This window comes from Nipponia nippon, unplaced genomic scaffold (assembly GCF_047370975.1).
Source record: "Nipponia nippon isolate SJK-2023a ecotype South Korea unplaced genomic scaffold, ASM4737097v1 scaffold_4, whole genome shotgun sequence".
In the NCBI taxonomy this organism is placed as follows: Eukaryota; Metazoa; Chordata; class Aves; order Pelecaniformes; family Threskiornithidae; genus Nipponia; species Nipponia nippon.
This window is the reverse complement of record NW_028262358.1, coordinates 88,359,959-88,378,453: the sequence shown is the minus strand read 5'-3', so window position 1 is coordinate 88,378,453 and position 18,495 is coordinate 88,359,959. Positions and strand designations below refer to the sequence as shown.

Here is an 18,495-nt window from a genome sequence, read left to right as displayed (position 1 = left end):
GTTTCCAGTTTATTTTTGTCTTTTTTTTTCTTTTTTTGATCCATTAGAACTTGTGCTTATTTAGCAATCTGGAAAGTGCCGTCATGCCAGGAGTTAATACAGGACTACAGTGAAAACCAGGTGTGTCAGAGGTAGATGCCCTGAACTGAACTATGCGGATGAGGATACTTGTGTATTTAACACATTACCTCCCCTTGGCCCTGCCCCTTCACGCTGCTGGGGAGGAGTGAGGGCCACAGAAGACAAACTTGTCTCTGTCCCTTCCCTCTTAAAAGTGATTATAAATACTATTACTGCAAATCACTTTCTAAGCAACACTTTAATTTCATAAAAGCATCTAATGAAGATGATACTGCAATAATATGTTGTTATTGGCAAATGTTCTTTCATTATATTGTTTCCCCCTTGAACTGAGGTGAACTGAATCTCAAGACCAGTGACAGCCTCTGCCTTATACTGTGTGCCCACAGGTGATTCGGTCACTGTGGGAAGGTGGCAGATGATGTTTCCGCAGCAGCGTGCTGCGCTGCAGCTACTCTGAGCGCAGTTGCAACACAGCTCGAGTCAAACGCCGCTACTGCTGGTGCGCTGAGGGCGTGAGAGTTGTCATTCAGGCACAATGTGACAATAACCGATGCAATAAGCTGGGCGGGGGGCAGAACTCTTTCTGGGCATGAGCAGGCCACTGACTGTCAAGGAGTGAGTCACCTCTAAGTCACTTCAGCTTCAGAAGTCAGACAAACTCGGGTGGGTAAGGAAAGCGTTCAGCAGCCAGAGCATCTCATTAAGAGGTAAGTTGCTAACAGAGGTAAAGAATAAGCAGAGTAATATTCCACTCAGTTCTGATTAATCCTTTCTGCTCTCAGGAAGGGTTGGGTATGTCTGTGCTAGCAAATGGTCAAGAAAGTAATATTAAAAAAATAAGTCGAGTTATGAACTTTTAACTGCAGTTGTACCATTTGTTATAGAGGCTGGGGTGGCGCTCCCTTTCCGCCAGCGAGGTGGTAAACAGCCAGGCTTACTTCATGGGCGAGGGCATCCGCGTTCTCCTGCAGAATGTTTTAAAAGTTAGTTACATCAGTGTCGGCATGAGAAGGTTAGAGCAAATGCATGACATTAAGGCAAGCGTTTTCCTGCAAATGCTGCGTTCCCTATGTTGCGCTGGCATCCTGAGGTGTCTTCTGCCACTGTGGTCATGCTGGCAGGCAGGAGCGTGTGAAGGGGGAAGAGCAGGACCACTGCTTTTGCTGCCAACTTTAAGTTCATATGTGGACTAATTCTTAATAGCAGCCAAAGTTTATTTTTTTAATTTTGCCTCTTACGAAATCATGCAGTCAGTAGCTGCTTTGGTCACTTTCTTCTTAACCCTGAGTTCTTAGAAGGTTGATTTTTTTCAAAATCATCTAGTGTCAAATCTGCCTCTATAAACATTTAACTTTTACTTCTAAAGATAAACATTGAGAATATTAAACATGACTTTTATTTATAAAAGAAAATCTGAAGAGACTTTTTGTGATCACTTAAGGGTTTTTTTCCAAATTTAGCACCTGTTAAATGTGATTAAATGACCAGTATGTAAACATACTTCTCCTTCCACCAACCAATGCTAAGCAGAAGATAGTTTAACATAAATCCACCTGACATACACAAATTGTTTAAGCTCTGACCTGTGTGTCTGCTTCAGCATATATTCTAACTACATCTTCTGTTCCTGATGGACGGACAAATGCTCGTGACAACTTGTACTTCTTTACAAGTGCATCAATTTTCTCTTGTAGTCCCGGAGGTGTGACTGCACGCCTTTCCGCATCCGTTGTGTCAATAACTCGCCTGTCTGCAACCTGCAGCATCAGACACAGACAGTTTATTTGCATGCTGGAGCTGTATGATGAGAGCAGAATGAAAAAGGTTGCAGGTAAGACAGAACTTCAGCTTTCAATGTGTTGCGTTGCCTGAAGAAGAGCTCAAGTTGGGAGTTCCCTGCTTAACTCAAACACGTTGGGATCCCTGGATCCCACTCAGCACCTATTGACCAAGTCCTGACAAGACCAACCGCTGCTTGGTTTGGAAAAAGGCTCAGTTCTGAACACACCTCCTTGGTCTGAACTGAAGCCGCAGCTTCCTCCAGTAGATCAGAAAGCTTTGACTCTCTGGTTAATTTAGAGCCCAGAGCTCCCTTACTGTGTCTAATAGAATGCTACCACGTGGGAGCCTGTTCTGCTCAAGGTCTTTGTCTGAACATTGGAGAAGATAAAGAAGTAAAAGACCTTGAATATTCAAGCTACACAAAGTGGCACAACAAGAAAAATTGAATATTTTTCTAATTTGAAAGTTAAAATTTCATCAGTTTTGGTCAGGCTTTTCCATTTAACATAGTTGGCTCTTATTTCATCATTTGTAGAAGTCATATTTTCATTTTAGTCCAAGTGAAATTCTGGTCCCTCCTCTGGGTTGTTTCATGGTTCCTTTGGCCTACTTCTGCCCTTCAATGGGCTGTTTCAGCTTTAAAATAAAGCTTATCTAAATCCACGCAGGCAAGAGCTGCTCACAGCAGGGCCCAAGTGACTGCCGTAACCTGAGACAGCCAGGTGTGTAACTCACCTGCACTTTGAGCAGCCGATTCGGAAGGTCAGTGTAGACAGCATCCCACTGTTGCACAGTCAGACCTTTCAAAGCCAGGATTGCTTCAATCACCAGCATGTCTGAGACAGCATCACCAACCGTCTGTTAACAGGGGAGGGGGAAAGGGAAGAAATACTGGAGAAGTCAACAGTGAAGAAACGAAGGCAACTTGTTGGGGGGGGGGTTGGTTTGTTGGGGGGTGTGTGTGGGGTGTGTTTTATGTTTTCCTCCTTGCAACGCTGACCCTGCGAGCAGCACACTTGTACTTAGCTCTGCCAAGGGCAAGTGCTAGTCCTCAGCTCTCCTAAGGAGGACTGGCACCTCGCCTTTGTTCTGGGGTCAGGATGCTTAAAGCTGGCCTGTGAAGTACGATTTGGCACTACCCCAGGTGAAGAACACCTGTGGTAAGACAGGGAGCCCCAGGCCTGCGTGGACACGGGCCCTGGAACACCCCCATCCTCCCGTACCGCACCGGTTAGTGAAAAGCAGCGGATGAAAGATTACTTGCTATTGAACCATGAACAAGTCCAATCCTGTCACTAGGTTCCCATGCCATCCCATTCCCTTTTTTGGTCCTGAACCCAGAAGACTGCTCGAGATAAAAGCATTCTGCATCCACTCGTGAGAAAGTATGACATCTTTCTAAAGACGGCTGTTCCTGCCCTTCAGGCCCCTTCCGTCACGGCACCCCACTTCCTGCTCCTGCAGTCCCAGGCGGACAGGGTTAGCCTCAGGACTGTCAGCAGAGGAATTTGTTTCTCTCCATTTTTACCTGATTAATCAGGTCAATCATGTTTTCCAGCACCTTCGCTGCTTCTCTTTTTTCATCATCTTTCTCCTCTTTTGCCAGTTGTCTTATTTTAGTTTCAGCAGCTTTACTAAATAATACCTAGAATAAAAAGATGAGAGCTTGTCAAGATGAGCCCACATCACGAACTAGGATACATGCAGCAATGAGGAAAAAAACTTTTACCATTTAAGCCCAAATAACCACCATTAATGTTTGCTACCGTGAATTCCCATCCCCACATAAAACACAGAGGAGCTGGTGGCAATGCTATGACAGAGACAGAGGGGGGAAACAAGTCTGTTCTCAAACAAGGAGAGAAAAGTCTTGTTTATAAATGTAAGCAGAGAGTGAAAAGATCTCCTTCTCCAACTAATCCAACTACAATTTCGTACATATTGGCTGATCTTTTATGCATTACATGCTCATACTTACTGTGCCATGTCCGTTTGCCTCAAAATAAACACCAACATCAAACTCCTGGGCCTTGTGATGCAAGTGTTTCACTCCTGTTTTGACACAGTGCACAGGTACCTGCAGCCCAAGGATACGCGGAGAATGTAAACAGCCTTACAGACGCTCCTCAATAGATGGGAACTGCAGGGGAAGCACCAGGAACCTAGCACTGACCCGGGTAGGCTGGTACAAACTAACCTGTGTTTCACAGCTACTGACTCCCCAGAGCTAAAATTACCTACTAGTTCTGCAGGCCTGACTAAAAAGATCTCATTCTGCTGAGTGGAAATAAAGGCTGATTTAAAAACAAGCGAACAAAAAAAAAACCCACACAAAAAAACCCCAAACCAAGAAAACCCTAATTCCTTTAATGGTTTCAGGGAGCAAACCAGATTTCTATCCAAACTGAAATAATACCTCAACTCTATTTTTGCCAACCAATCGTAAGCCCCATTTCCATACTGAACAACATTTAGCCTGTTACAGAAAATGAAACCACCAGTGTCAAAATACAGAATCATAGAATCGTTAAGGTTGGAAAAGACCCTTGAGATCATCGAGTCCAACCGTTAACCTAGCACTGCCAAGTCCACCACTAAACCATGTCCTCGAGCACCACATCTACCCATCTTTTAAATACCTCCAGGGATGGAGACTCAACCACTTCCCTGGGCAGCCTGGTCCAATGCCTGACCACCCTTTCAGTGAAGAAGTTTTTCCTAATATCCAACCTAAACTTCCCCTGGCCCAGCTTGAGGCCGTTTCCTCTCGTCCTATCGCTCGTTACTTGGGAAAAGAGACGGACCCCCCACCTCGCTACAGCCTCCTTTCAGGTAGTTGTAGAGAGCAATAAAGGTCTCCCCTGAGCCACCCCTCATAAGGACCCTTTATCAAGGAGCCTTTACTGACTCAGTTGCAAAGCCACAAATTCCTCAACTTGTTCCAGATGTAACAAAGGATTTTGTTTAATTTTTGCCAAACTTTTTTTTAAACTAGTAAAAGCTGACTAGAACTTTTTCAGCTTTGCTCTCTTGCATCTCCTTTCCCACCAAGAATTTAGTGGCTACTGCAGGTTTGAAAGAGTCATTTATTTTAGCCTAGTTTAAGTTTTCCTAGCGATCATGTTGTTACAGTAGCATTTATTTTAGAAGTAAACAGATTTGCAGTAAACAACATTTGCAGAAAACTACCAGGAAAAAAACTGGAGAATACCTTCAGTGTTTCCTCAAGGTAGCGTGTTGAACTCCCATTGGCATATGCTGTTTGTACCACTGCCATCTTTAAAGTCTGTCCCACCTGAGCAATCCAAGAAGAAAAGTGCTTTACTGTCCGATAGGCACGCAGCCAGAGGAGTAGGATAAATGGAAGGATAATCAGAATTATTAAACATATGTTGTCCTACAGACACTTAAAACTCCTGGGCAGCAAAGGCAGGAACCAGCTCACAGAGAACTTCTATATGTTTAAGACAACACAAATTCTGTTTGAGCCTTTGTATATCACAGTTTTTGTGGCTGGCTTGAAGCAGCTCGCCATTCAGTGACCTGCATAGACTTTCCAAACCCTTTTTCAGCTTCAGCAGGCTCAGTGCACTAGCCAGACACATGGCATTACACCAGACCATGTACGCAAGCAGCAAAGTCAAAGCTTCCAGAGCAAAGGCTGTTGGCAAGCACAAGTTCTTCTCACCGGCCAGCATCTCTGCTACAGCGTAAGAAAGAACTGAGCTGGTCTCTAAGAAAACCAAACCAGGATAACTCATCTAGGTTTAGTATCAGAGACACCAAGTCTAAGAGGACTTCTGAAAAAGAAAAGCTTTTTCTCTATATCCCCTGTGGGGAGAGGATGCTATGTGGCAGACAGCGGTTTTGGAACGATGACATACAAACCCCTTGACCGCCACAACCAAGTTCGCACACAAATGGAATGACCAGTCTTCATAAAGCTTCACAGAAATGCTGAGGGAAGGACTGAACCCAAAATTAATGGAAAATTAATGAAAGATACCGAAACAAAAGAGAATGGAATATCAATACTTTGTACACTGATCCTGGAAAAGTTCTCTCCCACCAAGAAAATGTTCCAGGTTAAAATATCAGCACTCAGATTTTTATTTGGAGTGTGGAAGTCACACCCTTGTAAAAACAACATTTTGGCCATCCCACTGAGGTACAGAACTGATGTCTTTTTAAACTGGGTTCAGTTTAGGTAGATGTAGAGAGAGACCGCACACGTACAAACTAACACAGCTTCTTTAGATTATTTTACACTTTACAAATTAAAGTGTCAGCATTCATTTCATACATTAAAGTTACCTTGGCAAGAAGTTCTTTAAGGAAGATACTAATTAAAGTTGCTATTTTATCTCCATCGATTAGGTGAAAATGGCCAGTTGTGTCCTTATAGTAATAAACAATTCTATCTGCATCGCCATCAAATGAGCAGCATCTCTCATTGGGCTTCATGTCTAGCCCTAGTGCACACAGTTATAAATGCAAGTTAGAGAGAGAAAAAGATACAAAATGTTTAAATTGGTCCCGGTGTGGATCTCATGTGGAAATTAGCTCTGTGCAGACACACACAAAACTGATGCTCTGAAACAGACATTGCTTTTACCAGAAGATTTGCGACAGGGAAGCTGGATTGAATGGCAACTGAGAAGTACATATTCAGATCAAAAATATAAACACTAATACAAAAGATGCAGGGTCTCTAAACATTTATTATGCTACACCTTCTCCCCAGATGTGTATGAAAATCAGGCCCAGAACTACTGTGTGTAGTCACATCTCTAAACTTTGGAAATAAAAGTGCTGAATGTCAGTTACATCACACGGACAAAAACCTTGCAGCAGCAGAACACCCACCTCCTTCTCATGCGCTCCGTCACCACAGAGCGTATCGAGTCACGCGCATCACCCGCAGACGGAGGCGAATCGCGGCAGAGTGAGCCAGCATTTGTGGAGTGACACTTGGGGGCCTGCCCGACACACAAGCTGGAGCCCAAAGCAGCGAGCGGCAGCTGGCTGACCTTGGCTGGACACGGGGCGCCCGCCCAGCCCCTCCCTTACTGCTCCTCTGAGCGGGGAGCAGAGGCAATCCACACTCAGGCAGAGGAGGGCTCGAGAGCCACGTCACCTGCATCTCCCAGCACATGGCAGGTCCACTGCACACTCTTGGTATAACACAACTACGTACTTCACCCTCCAAGATGCATGAGAATTAACTATTTTTCCCTTGCATCAAAAATGCTCATCTTCAGGAAGTATTTCAGGCCTGTTTAATTTTATTCTATTCCCACTTGACAGACCTGCACCTCCCCTGTGCTTCCTTTCACACTGGAGACACACTTTCTTAATGCAAGACAAGCATGCACCCCCATGCCAGCGAAGCCATCACCAAAGTGCAGTTACAGCAGGAGATGGCACATTAATCCTACCACTGAAAAAACAACCCCACTCCAAAGCAACCATCACCAAGATTTCTCAGAGCCGTATAAAAAAATATACAAGTGGATTTGCTGGCTATAAAATACTTTACTTTTAGTTTGCTTGATACTCAATTTATACAACAACGTATATAATGCATAAGGAGTACCTGCCTCAAAAACTTTCCAGGCTTAATGCCAATAGAGAAATAGCTAGGAAGCAGTCACCACCTGACAGAGTAATGCCACACAAAAATGAACTGCTCTTTTGTTAAGTTACATTAAAGTATCTCACCTCTGTGCCTGGGAAGATCACGGAACAGATCCTCCTGGAAGCTACGCTAAGGCATACGAAGGACAGGGAGGCAATTTGAGACAGCCAACATGGCTTCCCCAAGGGCAAGTCCTGCCTGACCAACCTAGTGGCCTTCTGTGATGGAGTGACTGCATCAGCGGGCAAAGGAAGAACTACGGATGTCATCTATCTGGAATTCTGCAACGCCTTTGGCACGGTCCCCCACAACATCCTTCTCTCTAAATCGGAGAGACATAGATTTGATGGGTGGACTGTTTGATGGATGAGGAATTGGCTGGATGGTCGCGTCCAGAGGGTAGTGGTCAATGGCTCAATGTCCAGGTGGAGATCACTGACAAGTGGTTTCCCTCAGGGGAAAACCCTCAGGTATTGGGACCAGTACTGCTTAATGTCTTCATCAATGACATAGACCGCGGGATCGAGTGCACCCTCAGCAAGTTTGCAGATGACACCAAGATGAGTGGTGCAGTTGACAAGCCTGAGGGATGGGATGCCATTCAGAGGAACCTGGACAAGCTTGAGAAATGGGCCTGTGTGAACCTCATGAGGTTCAACAAGGCCAAGTGCAAGGTCCTGCGCATGGGCTGGGGCAATCCCCAGTATCAGTACAGGCTGGGGGATGAAGGGATTGAGAGCAGCCCTGCAGAGAGGGACTTGGGGGTGCTGGTGGATGAAAAGCTGGACATGAGCCAGCAACGTGCACTTGCAGCCCAGAAAGCCAACCGCATCCTGGGCTGCATCAAAAGAAGCGCGGCCAGCAGGCTGAGGGAGGTGATTCTGCCCCTCTGCTCCGCTCTGGTGAGACCCCACCTGGAGTACTGCGTCCAGCTCTGGAGTCCTCAGCACAGGAAGGACATGGACCTGTTGGAGCAGGTCCAGAGGAGGGCCACAAAAATGATCAGAGGGATGGAGCACCTCTGCTACGAGGAAAGGCTGAAAGAGCTGGGGTTGTTCAGCCTGGTGAAGAGAAGGCTCCAGGGGGACCTTACTGCAGCCTTTCAATACTTAAAGGGGGCTTATAAGAAAGATGAGGACAAACTTTTTAGTAGGGTCTGTTGCGATAGGACAAGGCGTAATGGTTTTAAACTAAAAGAGGATAGATTCAGACTAGATATAAGGAAGAAATTTTTTTACAACGAGGGTGGCACAACACTGGAACGGGTTGCCCAGAGAGGTGGTAGATCCCATCCCTGGAAACATTCAAGGTCAGGTTGGACGGGGCTCTGAGCAACCTGATCTAGTTGAAGATGTCCCTGCTCATTGCTGGGAGGTTGGACTAGAAGACCTTTAAAGGTCCCTTCCAACCAAAACTATGATTCTACGTCTTGTTTTCTCTAAAATGCTGGCCAAGATCCTTCCTCACATTAACCTCAGAGTCCATTCCTCAGAAAGTCTGCAGCTGGCCATTCCCTAGGCTGATTTCAGCGTCCGTCAGGAACTCAGCAGGGAGCTCCAAAGGACATGCTGCATCCTGTAACCCCTTCTTGGAAAAACACATTTTAGTACACAAGCAGACAGGAAAACTGGCCCACACTGCTGACACCTTGTCCTTCAGAGCACAGGAAACTACCCCAAAACTTGCCTGTTTCTTCTCCTACATGCCTACAGTGATACAAGAGAGCATGTCCCACTGCCATTGAGATCCTCAAACTAAAGCATGAGGTAATGGCAACTGCAACATTTGACAGGTTGAGACTCCTATGACTTTAAAGAGGAAGCTGTTACTGCTTAACACTTCAGAGAAATCAGATCATTCATTTCAGCAACCGATTATGAAACCACGTTTTCTTTTCAGAGCACATCCCTGCATGGAAACAACCACAGAGTCTCCCCTCGGTCCCAGTTAAAGCCGGGATCCAGATGTGACACACTGCCACTGTGCTGCTCCCCTTTCTACATTTCTCCAGCACGCAAGCTGTGGCAAGGGGGAAATGACACCGTACGTGTTCAGATTTGGCTAGCAGTTGCAGTGAGGGTGCTGTTGTCAAATAGAGAGCCCAGTTTAGCCTTAAATAATCTAATATCCAAACTAGCCTGCTTCCCCAGTTCAGGGATTTTCTTTTATGCGCTTCGCAGGAAATTAGATCAAATCATTTCCTTGCTGGTTTATGTCAATCAGTCAGCCTGCTGGCACCAAGCTGTTAATTATCCCAGCTCTTCCTCAGGAACCCAGAGAAGTGTCTGCAACCCCAGCCCTTAATGTAAACATTTCTTGATAACACAAAGGGAAGTAAAGTAAACAAAAGTAAGCCAGTCCTGACTGATCTTTGGACTCCACCAGCTTAACATTTGGACCAGATTGTCAAATATATTTCAGCCAGTCAGAGACATAATGTACTTCTCCAAACAATTTACACTAACATAAACTAGGGATGTGCCAAAACCAGCCGTAGGATTCTCTCCTTCCATTGCGCAAGCAGAACCATTCATGCAGTCACTTAGTAAGAAACAGGGGAGCTCAGCTTATCTGCAGATGATACGTCATTGCTAGACCCTGCGCTTTCAGATCTGGAGAGGAGGCAAAAGGATATAGAATTACTGACTACGTACCTCTAGGTGGTTTCTGGTGAACTTTCACGAAATCTGCACCACATAAGTGATTGAGTTTCTCCTTGGTTCCATCATTATATAGGTGAATTAGCACCTCCTTTGGAAAGTAGGGCTCCATTTCTGATAGTTTCAGGGCTCCTATTCCATTGGCACAGTCAATCTTCAGGTGTCTCTGACTCTCTCCAGAGCCGGGAGACTTCGCAGAAGGAAAAAAGGGGCAAAGTGAACTTATACCCTAGTGAAATCACAACTAGAGGCATGCTGAATTCAAAACTTCAGACCCAAACAGGCTAACAAACAGAAAATACTAATTTTGTACATTTGCATGAAGAAGACAACGCCCAGTGTTCACCTGTTTTATCAGTTCCGTAAAAGCTTTGGAGAGTTTTTCGTAATAACCTTCCAGCGTTGCTTTCCCATACTGCCCTTGGGTGTTCCGACAGCAGACCATGTAATGTAGCTGTGGTGTTGTCACCAGACCATAATCTAGCATAAAATAAAAAGGCACAACATTCAGAAACAGAATACTACATTAATTCCTCCTTAAAAGTCATACAGTACTTGCTATTCTACAATAAACAGACAAATGCAGCGCAGGAAACCTAAATTAAATTTTTCAAGTTCTGTTACGAAAAGATGAACCCTCCCCACCTGGCATTAAAGCCATACAACTGTCCTGAAAGAAGGTCATTACAAGCAAAAAAGGAAATGGTGTCTGGGCTACTGCTTTAGATCTACATAACAGAGTCACATTTACATAAAAACTTGAAATCAGACTAGAATTGCAAAAGCACAACATACCATGGTACTGACCACCTAGAACGGAGATACCATCTATTACCGACTGTGAAAGTTTCTCGCTGCTTGGCCTGGAAAACAACAAATACAACTGATAACCTTTGCAGAAGACATTTATGTATGCACTTGGGAAGGAAGCACATGTGGAAGAAGACTCTACAAGCTTCCTGCCAGTAGACTTAGATTCAATATGATGAAGGAATCCATACCTTTTTCTATTGTAGGGGCCTCTCAATAAAAAAGCTTGAAAGCCACCACTCCAGAAATTGCAGAGACAAGTAAACTGCTGAACACACATGGACATCACACTGTACCCACAAAAAACCACACCCCAAACCCACAATAATGCATCCCATTCAGAAACAGTGCTAGGAAGTTCTTATAAGTATCAGGGAAGCTAATATAAGAACAGGATTGGAAAACTTTTGTTTATTGCTATAATCATAAATTACTTTAACAGGTAGCAGACTAGGCATAAAAAAAGCATAATCTGGCCATGGAGGGCTAAACATCCAAAAGCACCCATGAACAAACATTGGCACTTCCATAAAAGCAGCACACATCTAGAGCATTTTCTAATTACCTGGTGTCTCTACCAATAAAAACTGAAGCATCTTTGTGCTGGTTCACTGCTGCTTTTTGGCAGATCTCAGTTATTATTTTCTGTAATTCTTGCTCCTCTGCATTTGCTAGCTGCGTGGCATACTCTTCCCAGGAGGGGTGCAGCATTTCACCAAGAGGGTCAACCAGCTTTACACCATTATCTTCCTTAGAGGAAAACAGAACAAAAGATACCAGGTCTAAAAGTGGCAAACTTAATAAAATCTCTTTGAAGACAGTTGACACATGGTTCAATCACATTGCTTCTGTAAATATGGAGCATTTCTGGGAAGCAATTTAACTGCTTATTTAAACCTCTAAAAAGCCAAAAAAAGTAACATAACCAGCACATTAAGTAACCGACTTTTTCCCTCTTATAATTTTGGTATGAAATTAATTTGACATTAAAATGACATAAGGGGAGATTCTCATAACCTGTAATGCCTCACAGCAGCAGAAGTCTAAATGCCTGATTTGTAATTGCTGCATCCCTATTTTTAAACTAGCAGAATTTCATCTCTTCACAAGGGTGCTCTTAGCTTGCCAACATTACAAATCGCCTACGTTACAGCATTTCCACGTGATAGAAAATTATGCTCCTATGTACGGCGAAAAGTAACTTCAAACATGACAGACACCACATTTACAGGCAGCAGGCTAAACACATGCTTTAAGTAGGTCCAAGTGCCTTCAGGATCTGGTCTCTCAGTACCATGAAGAGCTTTGATTCCACCAGACTGATCACATCTATTTTCTTTTTAAAGAAAAATTTGTTCTTACTTCAGGATTGTGAGATGCTGTAACCATGATGCCAATAGTAGATACCACGGCTTTGGACCGGAGAACTGCCAGCAAGCCCATGCGGAACATGACATGATCGAGCTGTTCGGCTTTGGTGCGGAATCCAGCAGTGCCATACTGCAGAGTAAGTCCAGCAGGTTTAGGATGTAACGCTGAGTATTTTTTAAGTGCTTCAGAATCCATTTCTTGAGAAGGAAGTAACACGAAGTAACACGGATGCAAGTGAGAGAAGTCAAGTCATTGTAATTAGTTTCACGTTTTGCACTTTAATTTTGAAGCCCATAAGTATTTTAAACTGGTGCCAACGCAATACCGTTCATGTCCCACAAACCCCTTGGTGGGACTGCAAGGGGAACCATTCCCAGAGCAATCCATGAAGGAGCCTCGACATCCCCAGTACAGCACTAGTTAAACAGAACTCGACCAGATTTCACCAGATCATGAAGGGACAATGAGATTTAGGTGAGGAGAGCCACGATTCTCAATTGGCTGGATCCAGGGATCCCAACAGAGTTACAGTAAAGGGCTGGCCATTTCCCACTGCAACATTAGCCACTCAGTGCACTCGGCCGCGACTCCTTACACTAACTTTTGAGTTCAAAAGCAGCCTCACCTCCCTCTTCAAGCCCTTGCAGCCACAGGGGAACCCCCAGCAGCGTCACCTGGATGTTTTAGTCGGATCGCGGCTCTGCTAAGGTGCTCTGCACGGACCCACCGCACCGGCCGTGCCAACGCCACGGTTTCCACCCCGCCCCAGGCACCTGAGGCGCTGACAGCCGTTGAGGCGGGAAGGGCCAACCGGACGCACGAGCGGCTCCAGCAACCGCCTCTTCGCACGGCCGAGAGCCTCGGGGCCCACCCAGGCCCACTCACCGCCACCCGGGCCCACTCGCGAAGGACAGGAGCCCCACCGCAGCCCCCGCCTCACCCGGGGCCGCTCACCTCCTGCCGCTGCCGCCGCCGCGCGCCCCTTCCGGAGCCGGCGAGGCCATACCCCCAAACCACGCCCAACCAATGGCAGCGCGGCGGGCGGGCACGCAGATGCCACGTGGCGCACGGGCCACGCCCATCGTCAGTCAGAGCCGGGGCTGGGGCTGGGGCCGGGGGGCCGGGGCCGGGGCTAAGCCCCGGCCCCCGCCCCCCGGCCCCAACCCCGGCCCGCAGCCATTCTGCGTTAACGTTAACATCGCCCCCTCGCTGCCGGGCCGCATCGGACCGCACCTCCTTCCCCGGCGGCGGGCTCGCCCCGCCGAACGCGCATGCGCGCTCCCCCTCCCGCCCGGCGGCGGCTCGCGCAGCGTCCGCTCAACGGCCGCGCCTTGGCGACGCTAGGTTGCGGGCTTCGCGCTGCTTCCTCGCCTCGGTGGCCTCACCGGGGAGGCGACAGGTCCCTTCATGCCGCCTCCCCTCCGGCTGCCCGCTGTCCTCTACCGCGACGACTCAAACCGTGCGGCCCAGGTGAGGCTGCCGGCGCGCATGCGCGGCCCGGCGGTGGCGGCCGCTCGCTGGCCGCGGTGCCGTGCCCCGTCCTTGGCGTAGGCTCCATTCTCCAGGTTGGCTGCGGAGCACGCCTGTAAGGGACTAAGCTTTTTTTACTCAGCCGTATTTAATGTAAATTCTGTCCTTAAAAAAATACTGAGGTTTCTCGGCGGAGGCCGGCGTGTTCGGTTGCACGGATTAGTGCTCACTGTGTGTTAAACCCCAGGGTTTGACTCCAGGCCTCTCATTCCCGGTGTCTGCGGAGGGCAGAGCAATGGCTGTCATGGTACAAGAGTGCCTGGAGCTCCAGCTGCTGGAAGTGGAAATGCTCCTTTCAATGTTTCCCAAAAAAGGTGAAATAAACCTGGATGAGGATGCTGTGCCCAGCGTGCAGCGCTACCTGAGAAACACTGATGGAGCTCTGCCCCCGCAGCTCGAATATTCAATCGCTATTGATGTCGGGGAGGCAAAGGTGAGAACTTCCACGTAGATGTGTTCATGTGTGTTATTTTCTTTGCTCCTTGTGCAGACACTTAAAAACTGCCCTGAAAAAAGGGATAAAATGCACCTAATGTCTGTTCTCTGTTTGAAAAGTCAAGAGTAACAAAAACGTCTTGGTTTTTATTATTTATTTGAGTCTTAAATTTCTTTGGGCAAGAAAGGCTAGTAGAATTGCACATAGGAATACACAACTGACATCACTGGCATGCATGGCGTTCACAAGAGCTTAGGTAGGGTTGTGTCCACAGGAGGGTTGTCAGTTTACTGGTTTACAGAGTTGTGTGTTACAAAGGCAACGCTCCCCTCGTGGGAATACATACGTTCAACTTTACATTATTCTAGCAAAACGTCCCCATTGTTGCTGTCTTCCACCCCCTTGCCACATTTACTAACATTCATTGATCTGTATTTGAAATACAATAATGTAAGAATAGCCCCAAACAGCAGAATACTATTAAGACGACTCGCACAAATGCTAAACCAAAACCAGCCGATAAACTGCGATACAAAACCCTGAACTTACAGTATAAGGAGTTTCAATAGTTTTTTCTATTGAAGAGAAGGTTACGTATGACAACTAAGCAATGTAAATACTTGCACAGAGAACATAGCCATTAGTGTAGGTCTGAGTATATAATAATGCAATGACTGGAAATTGAAACCCAACAAACTCAACCTAGCAGTATATGTATTTTCCTAGGAATGAGGATAATTAAAAACATCAGAACAATTTACCGGGTAATGAGGTGGCCTCATGATTATTTGAAAACTTATGTACAAGACTGGGTCTCTTTCTAAAATGCACCCTTTCACCAGCCTTCACAGAGAAGTTTTATGAACTGTGTAGGGAGAGCTTCTGCGGGAAGAATTTTTTTTTCCATGGCAGATTGTCAAGGGACTTGGAAAGATAATTAGTCATTCCACAATTCACTTCTCTCTGCGGGACTAATAGTTCGGTTGTATGCTGTAGTGAAAGTCCCCTAATGGTATACAAGAGCCTCAAGCACTGAGGAGATACAAATCCTCTCCTGCCCTTGGACTACAGGCAGGTTTCTGTTTACAAAGAACTGAGGTGCTTCATTTTTAAGACACTGTAGGAATAATCAAGGGCAATTCAACAGCCCGTTGTTTGTAGGAGATCAGGCAAGATAATCTAGAGCTTTCCTGGACCTAAAATGCACGTAGATATTTTTATCCCCTATAATCCTGAAAATACTTCCTCTGTTAGGGTGAATACTTGCTTAAAATTATAATAATGCCTTTATATACAATACGTACAATCATGAACACTTTTTTTCCTATAATTATTGGCCTTGTTTTCCTGGGGTAGATCCAGCAACTGGGCTGATCAGTTGTGCGTTTGGTAAGGGAGGAGGTTCTCAAAAGCCCCTTGGCTCTGACAGACTAGTCATTTATTGCTGTAGCAACAGTGAGCACATGCTGAGAACATGCACTAGAAATATCCCTAGAGGGTAACTGTGTACCTTCTTTCAAGCTACAGCATTACTTTGGTAAACAGCAGAAACATGAGAGATGTTTTTTTTTTTCTTTTTGTGTGTGTGTGTTCTGTTTTTAAGGTAAAAGTGGAATTGCAGGTACGGCTGCCTCATATGTATCCTCACGTAGCTCCTCAGCTTTTTGCAAGATCAAATGCGCTGCACAGACAGCAACAGTTGCAGCTCAACACTCGTCTCGCTTCTCACATCAGCTCTTTAGATTCAGGTGAACTGTGCATGTATGAAGCTGTGCAATGGGTGAAAGAAAACAGCCTGCCTTACTTGGAAAACAGTAAGATCTCTTCTGAAAGTGCTTCAAAAGAAGTTGTAGTTAAAGAAACACTGCATCGAATGTGGATCTACAGCCATCATATATATAGGCAGGAATTGAGGAAAAAGATTTTTGACTGTGCAAAGAAGTTAAATCTGACTGGCTTCTGCCTCACAGGGAAACCTGGTGTGATCTGTGTGGAGGGACTCCGAGAAAACTGTGAAGAGTTTTGGCGTGCTATTAGGTATCCCAACTGGAAGCATATTTCATGCAAGCACGTGGAGAATGTAGAAACGGAGGGAAGCATCGATAATCTTCGTCTCTTTCATGCTTTTGAAGACCTGCAGTTTCAGGCACATGGTGATTATGGCCTGAGGAACGACTATCACATGGATCTTGGCCAGTTCCTAGAATTCCTGAAACAACATCAAAGTGGACATATTTTTCAGATTTTATTTGGTGTCGAAGGCAAAATTCCAGACAAATAAGAGAAACCATGTAAGGAGTTTTAATTTTGGACAGCAAGAGATGACGCTAACATTGAAATATTGTGCTTTATAGCTATTGTGAAAAGGGAAACTGTTGACCATACGAGAACAACAGTTCAAGTAGTTAATCTTAGCTTCTGTTCTGAATGTGGAGAGGTGTTTACTTATTTTCTGAGACCCTAAAAGTGGCATTTGTCACTACGAGCCACGCCTCAAAGTGCTTGCAAGGTGATAAACATCTCACACTGTAGTATCATGAATTACACACTTGTCTCCTCATCTGTACTGTGCTGTGTGTTACTAAGCTGTGGTGCAGACCTGTAGTTAGGTTCTACATGCGGTTGTGGGATACCAAAGTGGCTGCAGTCATAGATTAATGTGGTTTCCAATACGAAAGCACACCCAGCTCAAGGAAATCTCACTGCGACGTTCATGGATTAGTGCATGCGATGTCTTTTACTGCTTCACGAAGCATCTGCTCTCACTTCATTCAACTAATCTGTGAAATGCAAAGGCTTGTGTCCAACCACAGGACCAAGTTTTGCTTTTAAATAAAGGACAGGGGGTGGGGGGGAGAAAGAAGCCCGCATGACCCATCCCTTGTGTGCTTTGGGTAATACCTGTATTGCCAATACCACCATTTTTGCAATCTTCTTCCATTGTCATGGACCATCTCATTACGGTCCAGTTATGTTAGTAGTAATTTTTCAGCTGCTCAACTCATAGCATTTTACATTTACATTGTTAGGCCAAGCACCTTGGAAATGTAAATGTTTAACATGAGACAAAAGTTTAGTTTCCTCTTTTTTCCCCCTACATTACATAAGGAAATACATGTAAAAATACAAAAATGAAAATAACTATATATATAGTATATGTTAGATAAAAATACGTATAACTTTACCCATCTTTTCTATGTCAAATTAGTACTGAGAGACAATTTTCCAGTAGCTTGTAATAGGAAATGATATTAATGGCTCATTAGACAGCGCTTTCCTACAGGGTAGTGTGCTGACTGTGTATTTAGATAGTGAATTGCAATTCAGTCTTCCAATTTATAATGGATTATCAGATTTAAATGTCATCAATATAATCTCACAGAATCATAGAATAGTTTGGGTTGGAAGGGACCTTATGTAGGAGAGACTACTACTGAAAAGTCCCCAGTGGCTGTGCCTTGAAGAACCACCAGCTTACCGCCTTCCACTTCGCCACTGAGCACCATACTGTGAAAACTGGTACTGAGCAAAAAAAGCAGGCTTACTGCTGAGCTGTAGAGGTTTGGCTGTTCAAATCTAAAAACCAGGCCGTTTTGACAGCAGCTGTATAAAGACCGTTCTTCAGTACACTCAGCTGACGACTAAAAAATTAACAGATACTTATTTCAAATAAAACACAAGGAGGTGTTTTACTACTTCTTTCATAATAGCAATATATCGAAATACAGAGGATGGCAGCATTTCTCGTTGCTCAGAATGATGATTGATTAACGTACATTCCTTCACTGTGGTAAGTATATTGTATGTGTGATCATAACTTTGGCCAAAAGCACAGTAAGGCAAAAAAGGTTTATAGGTTCCTATTACGCAGTGAGGGAGAGAGCGCCTCACCGCTTTGTGAATCCAGGACCTGCAGTCTGCAGCTGTGGCAGAACTGAGGAGCTGGACAAATAAAATTCATTTTTGGTTCTGCAGAGATACCTTTATAGCATGATACCAGAAAAAATGTTGAAGTACCTTTTGTTTCCGGAACTGTCCAGAAAGTATATTACATTTTTCTTAGAGTGCTAATTCTGTAACAACTAATAATTCTTTGGGTTTTTTTAGAACATTGATGTATGAGCACAGATTCCACATGATCATGACTCAGAAACGATAAAACAATTTGTATTCAGTCCTGTTGG

The 18,495-nt window shown here is 45.0% G+C and overlaps 2 protein-coding genes across 7 annotated transcripts; one reads left to right on the top strand and one right to left on the bottom strand.

The window, feature by feature from the left end:
• Positions 1-18: 18 nt before the first annotated feature.
• Positions 19-13,697, bottom strand: PGM3 (phosphoglucomutase 3). Of its 5 annotated transcripts, none has more exons than XM_087777023.1 (13): positions 13,579-13,697; positions 12,337-12,542; positions 11,540-11,724; positions 10,960-11,027; positions 10,511-10,644; positions 10,159-10,354; positions 6,181-6,338; positions 5,078-5,161; positions 3,845-3,943; positions 3,395-3,511; positions 2,602-2,724; positions 1,668-1,841; positions 19-1,049 (listed from the first exon to the last, which is right to left on the bottom strand). In XM_087777023.1, the coding sequence occupies exons 1-13, from the start codon at positions 13,616-13,618 to the stop codon at positions 963-965; spliced, it is 1,671 nt and encodes a 556-aa protein (XP_087633149.1). In that variant the 5' UTR covers positions 13,619-13,697; the 3' UTR covers positions 19-962. The 5 variants fall into 5 exon arrangements, with proteins under 5 accessions (XP_087633149.1, XP_087633153.1, XP_087633151.1 ...); XM_087777027.1 differs by lacking the exon at positions 13,579-13,697 and adding an exon at positions 13,231-13,248; XM_087777025.1 differs by lacking the exon at positions 13,579-13,697 and adding an exon at positions 13,119-13,245.
• On the top strand, positions 13,680-16,857 carry RWDD2A (RWD domain containing 2A). 2 transcript variants are annotated; one of them, XM_087777029.1, is made up of 3 exons: positions 13,680-13,815; positions 14,063-14,308; positions 15,915-16,857. In XM_087777029.1, the coding sequence occupies exons 1-3, from the start codon at positions 13,753-13,755 to the stop codon at positions 16,590-16,592; spliced, it is 987 nt and encodes a 328-aa protein (XP_087633155.1). In that variant the 5' UTR covers positions 13,680-13,752; the 3' UTR covers positions 16,593-16,857. The 2 variants fall into 2 exon arrangements, with proteins under 2 accessions (XP_087633155.1, XP_009473892.1); XM_009475617.2 differs by having other exon boundaries at positions 13,794-13,930.
• The last annotated feature ends 1,638 nt before the right edge of the window (positions 16,858-18,495 follow it).

What these genes read in the sequence shown, in the direction of transcription:
- RWDD2A (XM_087777029.1), top strand. Translation starts at nt 13,753, where the DNA reads ATGCCGCCTCCCCTCCGGCTGCCCGCTGTCCTCTACCGCGACGACTCA. An exon ending in ACTCAAACCGTGCGGCCCAG is followed by an intron (nt 13,816 to 14,062) that starts GTGAGGCTGCCG and finishes GTTAAACCCCAG; the next exon opens with GGTTTGACTCCAGGCCTCTC. An exon ending in TTGATGTCGGGGAGGCAAAG is followed by an intron (nt 14,309 to 15,914) that starts GTGAGAACTTCC and finishes TCTGTTTTTAAG; the next exon opens with GTAAAAGTGGAATTGCAGGT.
- PGM3 (XM_087777023.1), bottom strand. Translation starts at nt 13,618, where the DNA reads ATGCGCGTTCGGCGGGGCGAGCCCGCCGCCGGGGAAGGAG. An exon ending in TCACCAGAAACCACCTAGAG is followed by an intron (nt 6,339 to 10,158) that starts GTACGTAGTCAG and finishes TGTGTGCACTAG; the next exon opens with GGCTAGACATGAAGCCCAAT. An exon ending in ACCTTGAGGAAACACTGAAG is followed by an intron (nt 3,944 to 5,077) that starts GTATTCTCCAGT and finishes CTTGGGCTGCAG; the next exon opens with GTACCTGTGCACTGTGTCAA.